The sequence below is a fragment of the Salmo salar genome, chromosome ssa23 (genome assembly GCF_905237065.1).
Source record: "Salmo salar chromosome ssa23, Ssal_v3.1, whole genome shotgun sequence".
Taxonomy (NCBI): Eukaryota; Metazoa; Chordata; class Actinopteri; order Salmoniformes; family Salmonidae; genus Salmo; species Salmo salar.
Window position 1 is genome coordinate 41,410,409 of NC_059464.1, and position 21,222 is coordinate 41,431,630.

The 21,222-nt window shown below is 42.1% G+C and overlaps 1 protein-coding gene across 1 annotated transcript; it reads right to left on the bottom strand.

Annotated features, from left to right (window-relative positions):
- Window positions 1–9,869: 9,869 nt before the first annotated feature.
- LOC106584607 (ras-related and estrogen-regulated growth inhibitor-like protein) lies at window positions 9,870–17,913 on the bottom strand. Its single transcript, XM_014170080.2, has 5 exons — window positions 17,657–17,913; window positions 14,279–14,335; window positions 12,334–12,407; window positions 11,152–11,300; window positions 9,870–10,398 (listed from the first exon to the last, which is right to left on the bottom strand). Exons 1-5 carry the CDS (start codon window positions 17,706–17,708, stop codon window positions 10,113–10,115), a joined length of 618 nt encoding a protein of 205 aa, XP_014025555.1. The 5' UTR covers window positions 17,709–17,913; the 3' UTR covers window positions 9,870–10,112.
- Window positions 17,914–21,222: the final 3,309 nt, after the last annotated feature.

Genomic DNA, 21,222 nt, shown 5'->3' on the forward strand with positions numbered 1-21,222 from the left:
CTGATGAGAAGTTTGTGCCCTAGGCTACTATGCAAAGTCATTATGGATTAATTTTCCCTGGTTGACAGACATGCTCATCTGGAAAGAGATGTCACAATTCAAGCCTTCTACCTGCCTTCTCAAACCTATCCCCACCACCTTCTTCAAAACAGTTTTTAATTGCATATCTGAAGAAGTGCAAGTTATTGTTAATCACTCCCTGATCACAGGCACTTTCCCACTGCACTAAAACCTGCTATGGTGAAACCCCTTCTGAAGAAAAGTTATCTAAATTCTTCAGCTCATAACAATTTTCAGCCAATCTCCAACCTTCCATTCTTAAGCAAAATTCTGGGGAAATTGTTTTTTAAACAGCTAAATGATTTTTATTTTAAGTGCCAACTGTATTTTTGAAAAATGACAATCTGGTTTTCAGGCCCACCACAGCACAGAGACAGCCATAGTTAAAATGGTAAATGATCTTAGAGCCAACATAGATGCCAAACAGCTCTCTGTCCTTGTACTGCATTTAACACTGTTGACTATGATGTTCTTCTAGACAGACTGGAGAGGTGGGTTGGCCTCTCCGGTCCAGTTCTAAATTGGTTTAGGACCTATTTAACCAGTCTTTTTTTTTTTTTTTTCACCCTTGGTGAACATAACTTCAAGAAAATACATGGCGTTCCACAAGGTCGATTTTTGGGTCTGGTACTGTTCAGTTTATATATCTCACCCCTTGGCAGCGTTATCCGGAAGTCAAAACATTGATTTTCACTGTTACGCAGATGATACACAACTTTTATTAGTGATTTTTTAAGTACTTCCTCCAGCTAAATCAAGACAAGACTGAGGTACTTATTGTTGGAGCCAAAGCACAGAGAGAGAATATTGCCACACATTTAAATCACAGGCAATAAAGATAAAACACCAGGTAAAAAAGGTAGATGTTATTTTTGATTCTGAACTCAATTTCGAATCACACATTAGGAATGTGACCAATAGCTTTTTACCACCTGAGGAACATTGCCACGGTGTGGCCGTTTCTCTGTCTGATGCAGAGAGACTTATCCATGCTTTTATTACAAGCAGGCTTGACTACTGTAATGCTCTGCTGTCTGGTCTACCCAAGAAATCCATTGGTCAACTGCAAAACATACAGAATGCTACAACACGGGTACTGACCAAGACCAGACAGAGAGCACACATTACACCGGTGTTAAGGTCTCTGCACTGGCTGCCTGTGAGTTTTAGAATTAATTTGAAGATTATTCTATTGGTTTTTAAATCAATCCATGATTGTGCACCCCAATACATATCAGACATGCTCTTTAGTTATGTACCCAGTAGGTCCCTCAGGTCCTCTGGCACTGGCCTTTTAACTATCCCAAAGCCTAGGACCAAGAGTCATGGAGAGGCAACCTTTAGTTACTATACCCCAGCCTCTGGAAAGCCTGCCAGAGAACCTGAGGGGGGCTGACACTGTGGACATTGTTATAAGAGATCTTAAAACACACCTTTGCTTTGCTTTTCCTTGGGGTGCTTTTTAGTCGTTCAGTTTTTGTTATTCTTTAGTTTTTTTGTCCACTTGTGTTTTTATTTTCATTGTTTTTATTGGTCTTTTCCTGTGAAGCATTCCATGTCTGAAAATGTGCTGTATAAATAAAGCTTGATTTCATTTGATTCGCAAACTTTGTAGGAAAATGCATTTTAAAAGGCACATTGTCAGGTGTATATTGTAGCGAACAGCGGGTCAGGGAAGCGAACCCGGGTCGCTGGCATGAAAGGCAAACACCCTACGCCAATAGTTAACCACTGATTGGAATTGTTATACACTGCCCCCTCCGAACAGGAAGTCCCCGTGCTTCGACCCACCGCGGCCCCCTCACAAGTCTGGCCATGCGTTCCGACAACTTCACGACCGTCATCCCACTTCTGACACCAATGTAGCGAATGGAGGGGCAGGGAAGTGAACCCGGTCTCTGGCATGAAAAGAAAAACACCCTACACATCGGGCCAATAAGGTTAACCCACTCAGTGGGAATTGTAACTAGGATTGCTACAATGTTATATAGTATAGAGCAGTGATTCCCAAACTGTGCGGCGTGGTAACTTACATTTCTTTTTACAATTTTAAGGAACTTCAACTTACTCTTGAAAGTTGTAATAGTAGAATACACAAGGTGAAATTTTGAAATTGGGTAGTGCATCATCAGGTTTTTTTGTAGTAATGTTCGAGTCACTCAAATATCACATGAATACACATTAGACATGTCAAAATGTATAGAATTGCAAGAACTTTGCAGGTTTCAAATATTATTTTTTTCTCTCCGCCAACAAGAGGGGTGTGAACAGTTTGTCATGAACACTGCTTGTGCCCATAGAAATAGACATGGCCCGCGTCTGCGGGGGGGTCACGGGATGTTCCCCAATGCTGGAAGGGGAGCCTGAGTGAAAGTTTGCGAACCCCTGGTATGGAGCACTGCGCGATATAACCCGGTTTGCATTTAATCCCAGCGAATGTCTTGTCTGTGAGGCTTGATAAGGCTACTGTGTGTCTGGAGTCCAAACTGAGCTGTTTTCACTAGCCACTGACTACAGTACTTTTGGAGGTTTTCTGAGTCCTATGGTGTGAAGGCCACTGTCCATGTGATTGGTTATTGACTTGACCATAGCAGCCTGGAAATCGAGGCTAATTGGACCTCTAAAAATCCATCCACTGTAATTACTTGAGATAATTAGGGACCTAACTTGTTCTGACTGTCTCTCTGACTTCTTTCGGGACTATGTGTTTGATTTGGCCTTGAGAGGTTCTTTTTCATCTACAGCGATGAGAGAGTGAGTGTGAGAGAGTTCTAGCATTCTGTTGCTCTGTACTTTCCTCTGTCTTTCTCATTTACAGTGCATCCTGAAAGTATTCAGACCCCTTGACTTTTTGTTACTCTACAGCCTTATTCTAAAATGTATTTAAATATTTATTTCCCTCATCAATCTACCCACAATACCCCATAATGACAAAGCAAAAACAGGTTTTATCAATTTAGCAAATTTATCACATTTACATAAGTATTCAGACCCTTTACTCAGTACTTTGTTGAAGCACCTTTGGCAGCGAGTCTCGAGTCTTCTTGGGTATGAAGCTACAAGCTTGGCACACCTGTATTTGGGGAGTTTCTCCCATTCTTCTCTGTAGATCTTCTCAAGCTCTGTCAGGTTGGATGGGGAGAGTCGCTGCAGAGCTATTTTCAGGTCTCTCCAGAGATGTTAGATCGGGTTCAAGTCCGGGCTCTGCATTGTCTTGGCTGTGTGCCTAGGGTCGATGTCCTGTTAGAAGGTAAACCTTCGGCCCAGTCTGAAGTCCTGAGCACTCTGGAGCAGGTTTTCATCAAGGATCTCTATGTACTTTGCTCCGTTCATCTTTCCCTCGATCCTGACTAGGAAAAACATGCCCACAGCATGATGCTGCCACAACCATGGTGCCAGGTTTCCTCCATACGTGACGCTTGACATTCAGGCCAAAGAGTTCAATCTTGGTTTCATCAGACCAGAGAATCTTGTTTCTCATGGTCTGAGAGCATTTAGGTGCCTTTTGGCTGTCATGTGTCTTCCGTCTGGCCACTCTACCATAAAGGCCTGATTGGTGGAGTGCTGCAGAGATGGTTGTCCTTCTGAAAGGTTCTCCCATCTCCACAGAGGATCTCTGGAGCTCTGTCATTGTGATCATCGGGTTCTTGGTCACCTCCCTGACCAAGACCCTTCTCCCCCGATTGCTCAGTTTGGCCGATCGGCCAGCTCTAGGAAGAGTCTTGGTGGTTCCAAACTTCTTCCATTTAAGAATTATGGAGGCCACTGTCTTCTTGGGGACCTTCAATGCAGCAGAAATGTTTTGGTACCATTCCCCAGATCTGTGCCTCGACACAATCCTGTCTCGTAGCTCTATGGACAATTCCTTTGACCTCATGGCTTGGTTTTTGCTCTGACATGCACTGTCAACTGTGGGACCTTTTATATAGACAGGTGTGTGCCTTTCCAAATCATGTCCAATTAATTGAATTTCGCACAGGTGGATTCCAATCAAGTTGTAGAAACATCTCAAGGATGATCAATGTAAACAATATGCACCTGAGCTCAATTTCGAGTCTCATGGCGAAGGGTCTGAATACTTATGTAAATAACGCATTTAAGTTTTTTTATTTGTAATACATTTTCAAACATTTCTAAAAACCTGTTTTCTCTATGTTATTATGGGGTATTGTGTGTAGATTAATGAGGAAAATAATTAATTTAATCAATTTTAGAATTAGGCTGTAACAAAATGTGGAAAAAGTCAAGGGTTCTGAATACTTTCCGAATGCGCTGTACATTCTGCTCTACTTTCCCAGTTTGTCTGTACTCTGTTTTACTAGTCTGTATGTGTCAAGTTATTTTAATACCACATGCTTGAATGTCTCTTTGCAAATAATACAGTAGAATTGTAGACCTAAATGGAATCTTTATTTGTGGCTTTTGATAAAATGGCTACAGGAGGCAAATATTAAGAGTCATCATAGACCTATTTTGATCCGGGGTAAATGTTATACTGCTGTAGGTACAGATCTAGGATCAGCTTTCCCTGCCCCATCCTAACTTTAACAATTTGTCTGAAAAATACATAACTGATTCAAGATCAGTGTCTAGGTGCAACTTCACTTTATTCCTACAGTGCAGGCCCCCCTTGCTACATTACTATCTGATGCCATCTAGTGGGTAAAGTGAGGGAACATTTCATAGTTTTTTTATCCTCAAAATACAGTGTTATGAAACGTAACCTTTTTCTCACCTGCCCTGTTAACTTTCTATACTTAGGAATTAGTCATGGGAACAAAATCTGTTTTAAAAAGCTCTCATGCAGGCTTTTAGTTCAGAGGGTATCAAGAGATCCTCATTAAAAGTGAAACTACACACGTTCAAATGATTAAATTATTAAGGTTTAACTTTAATTTTCTCTGGAGTATAATTTAGTTTGTAAAGTACCCTGACTTTAATGAAGTCAACAGGGTGGGACCAAGGCTGATGCCAGGCCCAAAAAGACCATTTCCATACACAGCCACATAGAGAAGTTAGATTTGCAAATGTGTAATAAGACACTTCCGTCATCACCTTTGTGCACAAAACACCCATTTAATTATTAAAATAGTTGTCCCTGATGACCCCTTTTTGTTTCATCACTCACAGCCGAAGACATTAACATTTTTATATTAATGAAATTGTATTTGTCACATGCTTCGTAAACAACTAAGGTGTGGACTAACAGTGAAATGCTTAATAACTGGCCGTTCCCAACAATGCAGAGAACAGTAAAGTAGTTAATAATCGATACACAATGAGTAACACGAACTTGGCTACAGTGGGCTCAAAGTACTGCGACAGTGACAAATGTTTTGTTGTTTTGACTCTGTACTCCAGCACTTTCAAATGATACAATGACTGAGGTTAAAATGCAGTCCGTCAGCTTTAATTTGAGGGTATTTTCATCCCTTAGAAATTACAGCACTTTTTGTACATAGCCCCACCCCCATTTTAGGGGACCAAAAGTATTTGGACAAATTCACTTACTGTGGATGTATATTAAAGCAGTAAAAAGTTAAGTATTTGTTACCATATTCATAGCACATAATGACTACATCTAGCTTGTGACTCTACAAACTGGTTGGATGCATTTGCTGTTTGTTTTGGTTGTGTTTCAGATGATTTTATATAGGAAGTTAGCCGCACAAGTATTATACCTCCAAGACATGCTAACCTCTCACCATCACAAGAACAGAGTTATCTGTAATGATGGTAGCATCCACATTAATGTAAACGTTTTTAGAAACATTATACTCTTATTTACAATAAAAGTGACTACAAAATGTCACAATACATTATTTACCATTCATTTCTATTGGGCACAAAATAATCTGAAACACAAACAGCAAATGCATTTGACCAATTTGTAGAGTCACAAGCTTGATGTAGTCAGAAGCTTGATGATGCTATGAATATGGGATCAAATACTTAACTTTTCACTGCTTTAAAAATACACATCTACAGTAAGGGAATTTTTCCAAATAATTTTGGTCCCCTAAAATGGGGGGACTATGTACAAAAAGTGCTGTAATTTCTAAACGGTTCACCCAATATGGATGAAAATACCCTCAAATTAAAACTGACAGTCTGCACTTTATCTTCATAGTCATTGTATCATTTCAAATCCAATGGGCTGGAGTACAGAGACAAAACAACAAAAATGGTCGCTGTCCCAATACTTTTGGAGCTCACTATACCTACAAGGGGTACCATTACCAAGTCTGTGCATGAGGTAATTGAGGTAGATATGTAGATATAACTAGGAATAAACTGACAAACAGCAACAGCAGTGTATGCAAGGAGTCCAGGAGCAATGCATATAGTCCAGGTAGCTATTTGATGAACTAGTTAGCAGTCTTATGGCTTGGGGGTAGAAGCTGTTCAGGGTCCTGGTGATTCCAGACTTGGTACATCGGTACCGCTTGCCTTGCGGTAGCAGAGAGAACAGTCTATGACTTGGGTGGCTGGAGACAGTGATCAGGCCTACGACTGTCGTGTCATCGCAAACTTAATGACGGTGTTGGAGTTGTGCGTGGCCACACGGTCATGGATGAACATGGAGTACAGGAGGGGACTAAGCACACACCCCTGAGGGGCCCCCGTGTTGAGGGTCAGTGTGGCGGATGTGTTGTCTATCCTCACCACCTGGTGGAATCCTGTCAGGAAGTTCAGGATTAAGTTTTAGATGGAGGTGTTCAGTTCCAGGGTCCTTAGCTTAGTGATGAGCTTGGAGGGCACTATGATGTTGAATACTGAGCTGTAGTCAGTGAACAGCATTCTCACATAGGTGTCCAGGTGGGAAAGGGCAGTGTGGCTCTGTTGGGGCGGTATGCGAATTGCAGTGCGTCCAGGGTGTCTGGGATGATGCTGTTGATGTGAGCCATGACCAGCCTTTCAAAGCACTTCATGGCTACAGATGTGAGTGTTACAGGTAAATAGTCATTTAGACAGGTTACCTTGGCATTCTATGGTGGTCTGCTTGAAACATAGGTATTACATACTGGGTCAGGGAGAGATTGAAAATGTCAGTGAAGACACTTGCCAGCTAGTCGGCGCATGTTCTGAGTACACATCCTGGTAATCCGTCTGGCCCTGCAGCCTTGTGAATGTTGACCTTTTTAAAGGTCTTACTCACATCGGCTACGCAGAGCGTGATCCCACAGTCGTCCAGAACAGCTGGTGCTCTCATGCATGGTTCAGTGTAGCTTGCCTCGAAGCGAGCATAGAATGCATTTAATTAGTCTGCTAGGCTTGCGTCACTGGGCAGCTCACGGCTGTGTTTCTCTTTGTAATCTGTGATAGTTTGCAAGCCACATCTGACAAGCGTTAGAGCCGGTGTAGTAGGATTTGATCTTAGTCCTGTATTGGTGCTTTGCCTGTTTGATGTTTCGTTGGAGGGCATTTCTTATAAACGTTCGGGTTAGTGTCCCGCTCCTTGAAAGCGGCAGCTCTAGCCTTTAGCTCAGTGCGGATGTTGCCTGTAATCCATGGCTTCTGTTTGGGATCTGTACTGTCACTGTGGGGACGACGTCATCAATGCACTTATTAATGAAGCCGGTAACTGATGTGGTAAAGTCCTCAATGCCATCGGATGTGTCCCGGAACATTTTCCTGTCTGTGCTAGCGAAACTCTCCTGCAGCTTAGCATCCACTTCATCAGACCACTTCCGCATTGAGCGCGTCACTGGTACTTCTTGCTTGAGTTTTTGCTTGTAAGCAGCAATCAGGAGGATAGAGTTATGGTCAGATTTGCCAAATGGAGGGCGAGGGACGGCTTTGTATGTATTTCTGTGTGTGGAGTAAAGGTAACCTAGAGTTTTTTTAGTCTCTAGTTGCACAGGTGACATGCTGGTAGAAATTAAGTAGACAGATTTCAGTTTTCCTGCATTAAAATCACCAGCCACTAGGAGTGCCGCATCTGGGTGTGCATTTTTGTTTCCTTATGGCCCTATACAGCTCGTTGAGTGCAGTCTTAGTGCCAGCATCGGTTTGTGGTAGTAAATAAACAGCTATGAAACATATGGATATAAACTCTCTTGATAAATATTATGGTCTACAGTTTATGAGGTATTTTAAGTCAGGCGAGCCGAACCTTGAGACTTCCTTAATATTAGAGATTGCGCACCAGCTGTTGTTAACAAAGAGACACACATCACCACTCTTGAGCTTACCCAACACTGCCATTCTGTCCTGCCAACGCATAGAAAAACCGCTAGAATATTATCCATGTCCTTGTTCAGCCAAGTTTCTGGGAAACATAGGATATTATTCCAGTTTGTTCTCCAGTGACTGTACATTCACCAATAGAACAGAGGGTAGAGGTGGATTATTTACTTGCCTCTGTAGTTTCACCAGAGTACCCGCATGTCAGCCTCTATATTGCCATCTCTTTCTTTTCCGAGTGTCAGGGATTAGAGCCTGGTCCAGGGTAAGCAGTATGTCCTGTGCCGTCGACTCATTAAAGTAGAGATCTTCATCCAAATAGAGGTTACTGATCGCTGTTCTGATGTCCAGAACTATTTTTGGTCTTAAGACATGATGGCGCGAACATTATGTGCAAAACAGGTTAAGATCAGCGCAAAAAAACAAACCGAATAGCAGAATTGGTTAGGATCCTGTAAAACGTCTGCAGTACATTCCACCGCCATTCTCAGCATCCAATGTCTGCCATGTTTTTGGATGATTTGATGACGTTGTCATTGCTCGCCCTGCTCCCTGTGCGCACTGAGTGCTAGTGCGCATGTGATGTTGGTCTGTACAAACCTTATGCAACCCGGATATAGACGGTCTGTGAATCATCGTATGTGAACGTGAGTAGATTACCTTGAAAAATATGGTCGAACATCTTGGACACAGTCCTATTATGCCTCAGTGGGTGGGAGTCATGTCCTGGAGGGATCAGCCAATCATGAACAAAATGGACTATTTTAAAATGGAGATAGTATGGACAGCTCCATTGAGGCTGTCACAGACGCTATAATGGCACAGATAAAGCTTTTTATTTAACTTGGCAAGTCCGTTAAGAACAAAATCTTATTTACAATGACGGCCTACGCCCTAACCCGGACGGTGCTGGGCCAATTGTGCGCCGCCCTATGGGACTCCCAATCACGGCCGGTTGTGATACAGCCTGGAATCAAACCAGGTTCAGTAGTGATTCCTCTAGCACTGAGATGCAGTGCCTTAGACTGCTGCGCCACTCGGGAGCCCAGTTAGTTAATGGACTCATCTCCTATCTCTATGGTTACATCCACCTTGGGGAAAAAAACACTGACAAAATAGCTGATGAAACCAACACAGTAAAAGTATAAACGTTTTAATCAGCGTCACTTCTCAGTAGTTGATGGTTGAAAATATGATCAACAGGACCTTTGTGTCAGCAGGTTATGCATGATCTTTTTGCCCCCAACTGATTTTAATAGACCAATAACAGAGACGTTCAAACCTCTCTGCCATTATGAACTTGTGTTAAGCTTACAAATCCCTGCCATTTCAACTGGGCTGGGGTTATTCTCCCCCTTCCCCTGCTAACTTGGTAACTTGTCTCTTTCCGACCCCAGCCCAGCGTCTTATACCGCGTTCACGTACTAGTCGAAACTAGGAAACTCAAATGTCAGACTTGCTAACTGGTTGAACACAGCACATGTATAACTACAACCAGCTAGCAAGTCAGGAATTTCAGAGTTTCCTAGTTCCCACAAGCACGTGAACGCGGCATTAGACCACACCCAGACAGTTTGGAAGAAATTTCTTGAAAAATTGTGGTTAGCAAAAAGCATTTTTTATTTTTGGAGGACCATTGTAACTGAAAACAATTAAAGTAAGTAATTTATTGTTACCCAGAAATTATTTGATACAGTGTGAAGAAGCTATGGAGATCAAAGATCAAAACCGCTACCCTGAGCCTTTAAAGGGGGGTTTATAGGGGAATCCTCTTCACCATTATCCTTACGATTGGAGTCCAACTGTAGTCCTAGGTAGGCCATTCTGTCTCTCTCAGCCAATCCCGGCCAGTCTTTCTGGGGATATCACACAGACTTCCTCCTCTTGCCAAACATGTTGTTGATGAGCTTGGCCATGGACTTGGAGCTGCTGTAGCGGCGTCGGTCGGCACGGTACTTGAGGTGCTCCATCACTTGTCTGATGAGCTGGGTGAAGAGGTTGGCGATCTCCTGGTAGCTCTCGGCCGCCGACACCTCCTGGAAAAGGCAGCGGTTCTCCTGCGCCAGCGAGCGGCCCTCCTCCTCACAAACCTGCCGGGCGTGGCACAGGTCCTGCTTGTTGCCCACAAGACAGACTGGCACCTCCACCTCCCTGGCAGAGTAAAGCAGAGACTGAGAGTCAGTGTATTTTCATTTGGAGAATCGAGGTGTGCTTCTAGTTTGACTAGGTATCAGAGCAGGTATCAGAAGATGGGGCATTAGCATCTCATATGAGGGAAAAGTTAAAGCGTATGACAACGACTAACTGACTTCATGCCACACATGGTTTCTTAATGTTTTTAGGCTAGTTTTAATAGGCGGGACTAAAAAAAAGCAAGCCTTTTACTGTAGGTCTAGAAATCCTGCCATTACAAACCACTGAGCTCCAGAGATATGCTGCTCTATCCAAATTAAGCCCATTCCCACTGCCTTACTGAGATGTTTTTGTCTATGACAGTTTGATGTATATGGGTGGCCCAGATTCATGCCCTCGCTCAGTCTGTTTGGCTGTTATAGATATAATGCTTGTCTGTTTATGCAGTCTTTATAAGGTGAATCCCTAACACGATCAACAGCATTATTCCAGACAAATTCTTTCCCAGTGCCACAGAATTCAAACTTTATAGAAAAGATGCATGCCTTGTCCCTCTGGGCATGGGTTACAAAACGCACCCTGAGACTTTTAACTCTGCCATTCACCCAGTCTGTCTCCCCATCTCATTGCGCTGTCCAACAAAGAACAAAAAAATAGGAAAAGCATGTGGATTTCCACTCTTTTTATTAAAAGAAACAGAGGTACTGCAAATGGTTTTGCCTCTCACCAAGCCTCCCAAAAATGTAATTCCCTGTTCAGAGGAGCTCTCACCCTTTGCAGTTCTCAATCCGTGTCTCTCTGATCTGCTGCAGAATGTTTTCAGCATTGATGAAGGATGTTCGGTCGCTGATGTTGTACACCACCACAAAGCCATCAGCCCAGTCCACCGGCTCCTCCAGTATACACCTAGCCTCAGTTCCCTGTCAAACAACACTGCCACAGTTAGGTAGCTCAACACTGAGACGTGTTCATTAGACACAAAACAGAAGAGAACGGACTGAAACAAGGGAGGGACTATCTGATCTAATAAGAAACATACATTTTCATTAATGAACATGATTATGATGTGTTCTTCTTAAATTCTCTAAAAATGTACTGACGTTTTCTCTCAAGATTCATTCTATGCATCTCATACAATCTCCGCATGAATCATTTTTAGGTTAAATAAGATGAAATCAGTCCTGTATCAAAACAGTGACCGTGGTGTATATGGCAAATGACAAGTAGCTCTTTCACACGCCGTACCCCTTGGCTACAGGTGCTGCAGAGCAGTGAACATTCCAGGCTCACACCAACCTCTCTCTGTTTCTCTCTTTAATGACATCATGGCTTTTCTTTATGAAGGTGGAGGCCGTAAAGATCGAGCCATGGGACAATGCATCTAAAGCCACTGTAGCATTCCTCTTAGGTCTTGGCTTACAGTGAGCTTTAGCAGAGAAGTACAATAGATTGGCCTTTCCCCCTCTGGGCCTCAGCCTCAGGGTGTTCCAATAAAGCAGAACTTTGTAGTAAAAACCCTCTGAGGTCTCTGGCCTGGTTGGCTACGCACAGAACAGCTTGTATGGCTTTCTTTCTTCAAAGGCAGACTCATTGGCACTCACTGCATTGGGATACACTCGTAAATCTCATCAGATTTAAAACTCTAAGGTATGGATTGTCCATGTGCCTGCAGAAAGTAAACATTAGACTGCTCCTGGGGTTTGTGCAAGGGGAAAACCAGGTCACAGAAGTGCGGTACAACGCTACCCCAATGTTGTGACAGGTGTTGTTTAGGAAGATTTGGCCTATGTTGTATTCTGTTGTACCTGAGAGCAAGGGTCGAACACCTCCAGGTTCAGCTGTCTACCATTGATGCACAATGTTTCAACAATGTTACAATAACGTTACCCAAACGCTATGACAGGGTTTTTTTGTTTTGTTAAAATACTGCTGTTTGGAGATTTTCTGTTGTACCTGAGAGCATGGGTCAAACACCTCCAGATTCAGCTGTCTACCGTCAATGGATAGTCTTTTACGATACAGTGAATCTAGAACAGAGAAGATATCCATTAGAAACCTGTGAGTAAACTAACCCTATTTACCAGTACAGGGTACATACATGTGTTTGCATGTATTACATTGATGTGCAGTGATTGCTTTAAGAACAAGAAGCACAGGTGTAATTTCTACACCATAATTAGGAAGATGGATAATAATATTTGATAAACATTGATTGGTGTTGAGATGCCACTGCACATACACTACCGTTCAAAAGTTTGGGGTCACTTAGAAATGTCCTTGTTTTTGAAAGAAAAGCACATTTTTGGTCCATTAAAATAACATCAAATTGATCAGAAATACAGTGTAGACATTGTTAATGTTGTAAATCTGCCGTTTCCAGCTACAATAGTCATTTTTCATGGAATATCTACATAGGAGTACAGAGGACCATTATCAGCAACCATCACTCCTGTGTTCCAATGGCACAGTTTATCATAAAAGGCTAATTGATCATTAGAAAACCCTTTTGCAATTATGTTAGCACAGCTGAAAACTGTTGTTCTGATTAAAGAAGCAATAAAACTGGCCTTCTTTAGACTAGTTGAGTATCGGGAGCATCAGCATTTGGGGGTTCGATTACAGGCTAAAAATGACCAGAAACAAAGACTTTCATCTGAAACTCGTCAGTCTATTCGTGTTCTGAGAAATGAAGGCTATTCCATGCTAGAAATTGCCAATAAACTGAAAATCTCGTACAACACTGTGTACTACCCCCTTCACAGAACAGCGCAAACTGGCTCTAACCAGAATAGAAAGAGGAGTAGGCGGTCCCGGTGCACAACTGAGCAAGAGGACAAGTACATTAGAGTGTCTAGTTTGAGAAACAGACGCCTCACAAGTTCTCAACTGGCAGCTTCATTAAATAGTATCCGCAAAACACCAGTCTCAACGTCAACAGTGGAGAGGCGACTCCGGGATGCTGGCCTTCTAGGCAGTGTTGCAAAGAAATAGCCATATCTCAGACTGGCCAATAAAAATAGAATATTAAGATGGGAAAAAGAACACAGACACTGGACAGAGGAAGATTGGAAAAAAGTGTTATGGACAGACAAATGTAAGTTTGAGGTGTTCGGATCACAAAGAAGAACATTCATGAGACGCAGAAAAAATGAAAAGATGCTGGAGGAGTGCTTGACGCCATCTGTCAAGCATGGTGGAGGCAATGTGATGGTCTGGGGGTGCTTTGGTGGTGGTAAAGTGGGAGATTTGTACAGGGTAAAAGGGATCTTGGAGAAGGAAGACCATCACTCCATTTTGCAACGCCATGCCATACCCTGTGGACAGCGCTTAATTGGAACCAATTTCCTCCTACAACAGGACAATGACCCAAAGCGCAGCTCCAAACTATGCAATAATTATTTAGGGAAGAAGCAGTCAGCTGGTATTCTGTCTATAATGGAGTGGCCAGCATAGTCACCGGATCTCAACCGTATTGAGCTGTTGTGGGAGCAGCTTGACCGTATGGTACGTAAGAAGTAGCCATCAAGCCAATTCAACTTGTGGGAGGTGCTTCAGGTCTCTTCAGATTACCTCAACAAATTGACAACTAGAATGCCAAAGGTCTGCAAGGCTGTAATTGCTGCAAATGGAGGATTCTTTGACGAAGCAAAGTTTGAAGGACACAATTATTATTTCAATTAAAAATAATTATTTATTACCTTGTCAACATCTTGACTATATTTCCTATTCATTTTGCAACTAATTTCATGTATATTTTCATGGAAAACAAGGACATTTCTAAGTGACCCCAAACCTTTGAACGGTAGTGTATCTGTGATACTTTGCTCCACTGATGCAGTATGTGAACAACACTATGGCCATGATATCATGGGACTGTGGGCCTGTGTGGAGCACCTACTAGTGTTGGAGGCGTACTCCCCGATGAAGCGCTTGGTCAGAAACCGCACCAGGACAGCTGGAGGAAATCGGCGAATGAAAAAGAAAACAAGGTTACAGTTTGTCCAGTGGAGGAAAATGTATTTTCATATGATCCCTCAGGCTGAGGTTGTGTCCCAAATGGCTCCCTATTTACAGTGTGTTCACTACTATTGACCTGATCCCTATGGGCCCTACCTGATCCCTATGGGCCCTGGTCAATAGTAGTGCACTTTATAAGGTGGGTGTCATTTGGGACGCAGGCTTGGTGAGGGTGCAGGCTTGATGAGGGTGCCAAAAGCCTGAGGAATCAGGGGTTTCATCTAACCTCACACATGAAAGGTTTGGCCTGGATGGGTTTACCTCGAGGGATGTGTGCATATTTGGCAAGCAAAATTGGCTATTTCTGCTCGTTCTCCCTTTCCAGATTCTGAACACACTACCCTCTCTGTGAGAGATGAGGTCACAGCCGTCAGACTCAATTGAAGCCCCAGGTTGAGTTTTACTGAGCTCTGGTTGAAGCACTCCAGTCCACTTGCACACACACATGCTCATACACACACATACAGTAATGCACACGCGCACACACACACACACACACACACACACACACACACACACACACACACACACACACACACACACACACACACACACACACACAAATGCACACACGCAAGCACACACACACATACTGGCAGAAACACAGAAACAGACCGATACACACCTACAATGTAAAACATTTCCTGTAAAGTGTACAGTAACTTAATGGCAGCACTCTCCCTCATACACTCACTGTCACACTCACACACAGATCCCTGCAGTCTCTGGGCTTCTAGCCTCACAGCACAGTCGGTGCATCTCCACAGAAAACACTCTGCAGTGCAGTGTGCCAGGGGGAATGGTACACCCTGCTGTTTTATTAAACACATATACCAGGGTCGTATTCACTAGGCACCAAACGGAAGAAAATGGCCTGCAACAGGGAGGGGCTAACCTGCACTTGTCCAATAAGAAACAATTGTTTTCATTGAAAAACATTTTCCATTGCAAAACGTTTTGCTACGGTGTGCACTAATGGGCTCTGGGCCCCGAAGGCTGCAGTGACTCACTGAATACTGATATTTACCAAACAGGACACCATGCAGCCACAAGACTCTTAATGAGTCCCCCTGCCTCCCTCAAGTCCAGACAATGAAAAACGACTGTACAGTCACTGTCCCTCCCAAGTTAATTTCAATTGATTTATTGTGGAAAATACATGGGGTTTCTTTCACTCACAAGTCCCTCAGAGAAGCTGATGCACATAATAAAGATTGTGATCATTGTCATTAGTATTCACTGAAATATTTTATTTCCCTATTACATTCATATCTGGAGCTATATTTATTACATTCATATCTGGAGCTATATTTATTAAATTCATATCTGGGGATATATTTATTACATTCATATCTGGAGCTATATTTATTACATTCATACCTGGAGCTATATTTATTACATTCATATCTTGGGATATATTTTTTACATTCATATCTGGAGATATATTTATTACATTCATATCTTGGGATATATTTTTTACATTCATATCTGGAGATATATTTATTACATTCATATCTGGAGATATTAAGTGATGCTTTTCCATTCATTGTGTACAGCCATATATTTGATCAAGGGTCATTCTGCATATCCAGTACTATATGAGACTAAATACTCATAATGAAGAGTTACACTGATTGACCCCTCATAACGGATTTGTTTTCTCAGACCACACTCCCCTCCATATCTGAATGGGTCTCCCATATATTATCACATTGTGGGACAAATTATGACTAACAGTGAGATTAAACATTTATTTACATGCTCCCACATACACTCTTAGAAATAAAGGATTAGATTTTTTCTTAAACACTTGTCACTGGGGTGGTACCCTGTAAGGTCATCCTTTGAGCCTTTAGTTATAGCAACATGATTGTACCCTTGTTCATACCTCAGATAGTACCTTTCTTACATATAGTCCACAGGTACAAAAGTATGCATTTAGAAAATGTACATTTAGCCTTTATAGGGTAGAACCACAATAAAAAGTTATTTGTTCTTTGTAAGTGACAAAAATGTTTACCTCTGCCATAGACTACTTAAAGTGGCACAACACTTTGACTCACGGGTGGCCAAAAATAACTAACGGAAAGCCATTAAGCCACGCCTCCAATATAATTTCCCAGTGTGCCTTGCCTTTTCGAGTGAATTGTAGAGTTACCACCCATTACTGTATTTGTTAATGACAGAGAAATTTTTAGCCCTGTGGCCTTAACCGAGCGAGGTCCTAGGTGAATTTTGTCATTCAAATTTAAGTAATTATAACAAAATACATCTCATAAGGCTTTATTTTGAGGGTCTATGCTTACCCTAATACAGTATGCTGAAACTCATGGTTTAAAGGCCACGTCAGATTGCAGTAATTTTTTACATTTCCTGCTTATTCTGGCCCAGTTCCAACCATGGAAAAGTTTCCAGAATTTTGCAAACCTACCTGCAATTCACACTGTGCTAGCTTGCAAAGGGATATGTAATTCCTTTTGGAATCCAGCCAGAGTTAGACTATCCAACAGTTGGAATTATTATTTACCAGCAACCTGCATTCACTGACTTCCAGGTTCAGGGACAATGTGAAGAGACTAACTAAGCCATTTAAACTGGAACAACCATTTCAGTAACGGGTGCAAAAAATCCAACCGTATTGATTTGTTTAGAAAAATTCATGTTATTTAAGTTTATGTATCATAACATTAATGAATCAATGCAAAATCACAGATATTTAAACATAAATATGATAATGATTATGGTACAAATTTGCATTTTAGGGTACCACCACAGTAACCACGGTTCCATCCACAGTTTGTATGCGAGTAAAGTCATACTGTATAAAAACAATAACAGCTGTGATGGAAACAGGAAGTTTCGGTGTAACTTCATAAATGTCGACCGATAATTTGTTCATTCGACATGGTGGGATCTTTTGTGTCAGTAAAATCCATAATAAATACAAATACAAATACAAATGCAGTTCAAGAAATAGAGTTATAACCATAATAACCATCATATCAAAGTCAATTTGAAGCCACGTGATGAAATGTTGTGTAGTCCTCCAAATGATGTATGATGAAACCATTATTTACATGCTCCCACATACATACAGGTGTGTACTTGTATGACTTTGATCTTGAACTTGTTTCTCTTTAGAAGATTGATTAGTAGATTACCCCCCCTCTGCATATAGACTACCATATATTCCCCTCCCTCCAGGCACAGTGTCTCTATCTGACCTAGAGATTTCTCTGCTCTCCGGTGGATCTCTCACCTGATTTCCCAGCGCCCTCACTGCCCAGCAGGGCCAGTTTGATGTCGTTCATGTCGCTCTTGATTTCTCTCCTCTGATCTCACTCTGGTCCAGTCCTGTGCAGTGCTGTTAGCTGGTTAGCTTTCGCACACTAACATGCCTTTTGGTCGTGAGAGCAACAGAGTGTGGACTGCCCCTTCAAAGAGTGGTTTCACAAATGCTTCCCTCTCACAAGACGCACACCCCTCTTCTTCTCTCACTCTCCACTATCTCTTTCCCACTCTTAATTCCTAGCTCTCTCCTTTTGTCTGCCTTTTTCAATCTTTTACTCTCTGTCCTCTGTCTGTCTCTGTCTGTTTCTTTCTCTCCTCTCCGTCTTTCCTCTCACTAAGGTGGAGGTTACTTCAAGGTCACTGAAGTAAGTGAATATTTTCTTTCCTCTCTTTATGCTTCCATCTCCGGCTGTACAGTATTCTATGCCTCTTTTCACCATGTGATGTTTGCTTTTTCCCCTTGGGTGAATGTTCTCTACATGGTTTCATTGTTTTGAAGTGCAGCTCCCTCCCCCTATTCACCTATAGCATTACTGTTCACATACTGTAATGTATTTAGTTGTACTTCATGGTGCATACAAATAAATACATTCATTACATACAATCTACAGTGCACACATTGAAGAAGTTCCGGTGGTGAGTTGCTAGTGGCCATGCTACTGGCAAAGTCCTGGATTAATACTGTATGACATCAATACTCTGTATCAAAACATCGATCATACTCTGACATACTCTGTTTTGGATGAGATGTCAAACAATCCATCTCCTCAGCTTCCCACCACACAAAATGTGGCACGTGTAGCCATTCCATCATCCTTAACCTCAATTTCATAGACGGTAGCCTAACACCAGCCAAGAAATGCAATATTATAGAAATGTCTGCCATTTTATCCCCTAACCTTCTTTTGCTTGTGCAGGGCCTTTGTGCCCCATTCCAATCCGATTTAATTTGATCTTATTGTATCTGTTGAGTGTAAAGCCACTGGCCCACTTCCAGAAGAAAGCCTTAACTTGTACCCCAGCCTGTCAAAATGGCCTGTTCTCCCTTGGCTGTGTTAACCTAGGATAACACTGTTTGGGAAAACTGAAACAGCACTGTTTAACTGGTTTAAAGTTAGGTTAAATGCGAGCAATTCTAGAATCGAAAATAATAACATAGCCACGGCATGTTGATCCTTAGCAGCCGTATTGCGTGGTACTCCATTCAGACACAAAGGGCTTTTGAAATGTTTACTAAAATATGGATTTGCTCTTCAAATGGAATCTCACTTCAAATTGTATACAGAGGGGCTGACCTCACATGAGGAGACATAAGTGCTACCACATTGCAATGAGTTAGGGATGAAATGAGGACGGGACATGTTCTGCTTCATTATCTTTAAAGGTGCAATCTGAGATACAAACGACAACAAAGGGGTCACTGCATTCATTTATTTTGGGCAAAAAGCTGAAGGATAGAGATAGATAAATGTAACCACACAATAATTCATAGATTGATTTATGGGATGCAAAGGCTGATCATCCATGAGATCAAAATTATTGTTTAAGCTATACGATGTCATTGTTTACAAACAATGGAGTAAAATAAGCTTATAGTTTGGTTTCTGTTGGGGTAAGACAGGATAACTATGAGGCGTATACAGTTGAAGTCGGAAGTTTACATACACCTTAGCCAAATACATTTAAACTCAGTTTTCACAATTCCTGACATTTAATCCGGGTAAAATTTCCCTGTCTTAGGTCAGTTAGGATCACCAGTCTATTTTAAGAATGTGAAATGTCAGAATAATAGTAGAGAGAATTATTTATTACAGCTTTTATTTTTTTCATCACATTCCCAGTGGGTCAAAAGTTTACATACACTCAATTAGTATTTGGTAGCATTGACTTTAAATTATTTAACTTGGGTCAAATGTTTCGGGTAGCCTTCCACAAGCTTCCCACAATAAGATGGGTGAATTTTGGCCCATTCCTCCTGACAGAGCTGGTGTAACTGAGTCAGGTTTGTAGGCCTCCTTGCTCACACACGCTTTTTCAGTTCTGCCCCACACATTTTCTATAGGCTTGAGGTCAGGGCTTTGTGATGGCCACTCCAATACCTTGACTTTGTTGTCCTTAAGCCATTTTGCCACAACTTTGGAAGTATGCTTAGGGTCATTGTCCATTTAGAAGACCCATTTGCGACCAAGCTTTAACTTCCTGACTGATGACTTTAGATGTCGCTTCAATATATCCACATAATTTTCCATCCCTATGATGCCATCTATTTCGTGAAGCGCACCGGTCCCTCCTGCAGCAAAGCACCCACACAACATGATGATGCCACCACCGTGGTTCGAGGTTGGGATAGTGTTCTTCGGCTTGCAAGCCTCCCCCTTTTTTCTCCAAACATAACGATGGTCATTATGGCCAAACAGTTCTAATTTTGTTTCATCAGACGAGAGGAAATTTCTCCAAAAATGTCGATCTTTGTCCCCATGTGGCAATTCTTCGGACACTGTGTTAACTAACCTCCATACGAGCTTCCATGCCATACAACTCTCCTTCCGTAGCCTCCAACTGCTCTTAAGTAAAACTAAATGCATGCTGCCCGCCCATCCTGCATCACTACTCTGGACGTTTCTGACTTAGAATATGTCGACAACTACAAATACCTAGGTGTCTGGTTAGACTGTAAATTCTCCTTCCAGACTCACATTAAGCATCTCCAATCCAAAATTTCATCTGGAATCGGCTTCCTACTTCGCAACAAAGCATCCTTCACTCATGCTGCCAAACATGCCCTCGTAAAACTGACTATCCTACCGATCCTTGACTTCGGTGATGTCATTTACAAAATAGCCTCCAACGCTCTACCCAGCAAATTGGATGCAGTCTATCACAGAGCCATCCATTTTGTTACCAAAGCCCCATATAATACCCACCACTGCAACCTGTATGCTCTCGTCGGCTGGCCCTCGCTTCATATTCGTCGCCAAACCCACTGGCTCCAGGTCATCTATAAGTCTTTGCTAGGTAAAGCTCCGCCTTATCTCAGCTCACTGGTCACCATAGCAGCACCCACCCGTAGCACACGCTCCAGAAGGTATATCTCACTTCTCACCGCCAAAGCCAATTCCTCCTTTGGCCGCCTTTCCTTCCAGTTCTCTGCTGCCAATGACTGGAACGAACTGCAAAAATCACTGAAGCTGGAGACTCATATCTCCCTCACTAACTTTCACAGATCACTGCACCTGTACATAGCCCATCTGTAAATAGCCCATCCAACTACCTCATCCCCCATACTGTTATTTATTTTGCTCCTTTGCACCCCAGTATCTCTACTTGCACACTCATCTTCTGCACATCTATCACTCCAGTATTTAATTGCTACATTGTAATTATTTCACCACTATGGCCTATTTATTGCCTTACCTCCCTTATCCTACCTCATTTGCACATACTGTATATAGACTTTTTCTATTGTATTATTGACTGCATGTTTGTTTATTCCATGTGTAACTCTGTGTTGTTGTTTGTGTTGCACTGCTTTGC

What these genes read in the sequence shown, in the direction of transcription:
- LOC106584607 (XM_014170080.2), bottom strand. Translation starts at nt 17,708, where the DNA reads ATGAACGACATCAAACTGGCCCTGCTGGGCAGTGAGGGCGCTGGGAAA. An exon ending in GGAGTACGCCTCCAACACTA is followed by an intron (nt 12,408 to 14,278) that starts GTAGGTGCTCCA and finishes TCTCTGTTCTAG; the next exon opens with ATTCACTGTATCGTAAAAGA. An exon ending in TGTTTGACCCATGCTCTCAG is followed by an intron (nt 11,301 to 12,333) that starts GTACAACAGAAA and finishes GTTGTTTGACAG; the next exon opens with GGAACTGAGGCTAGGTGTAT.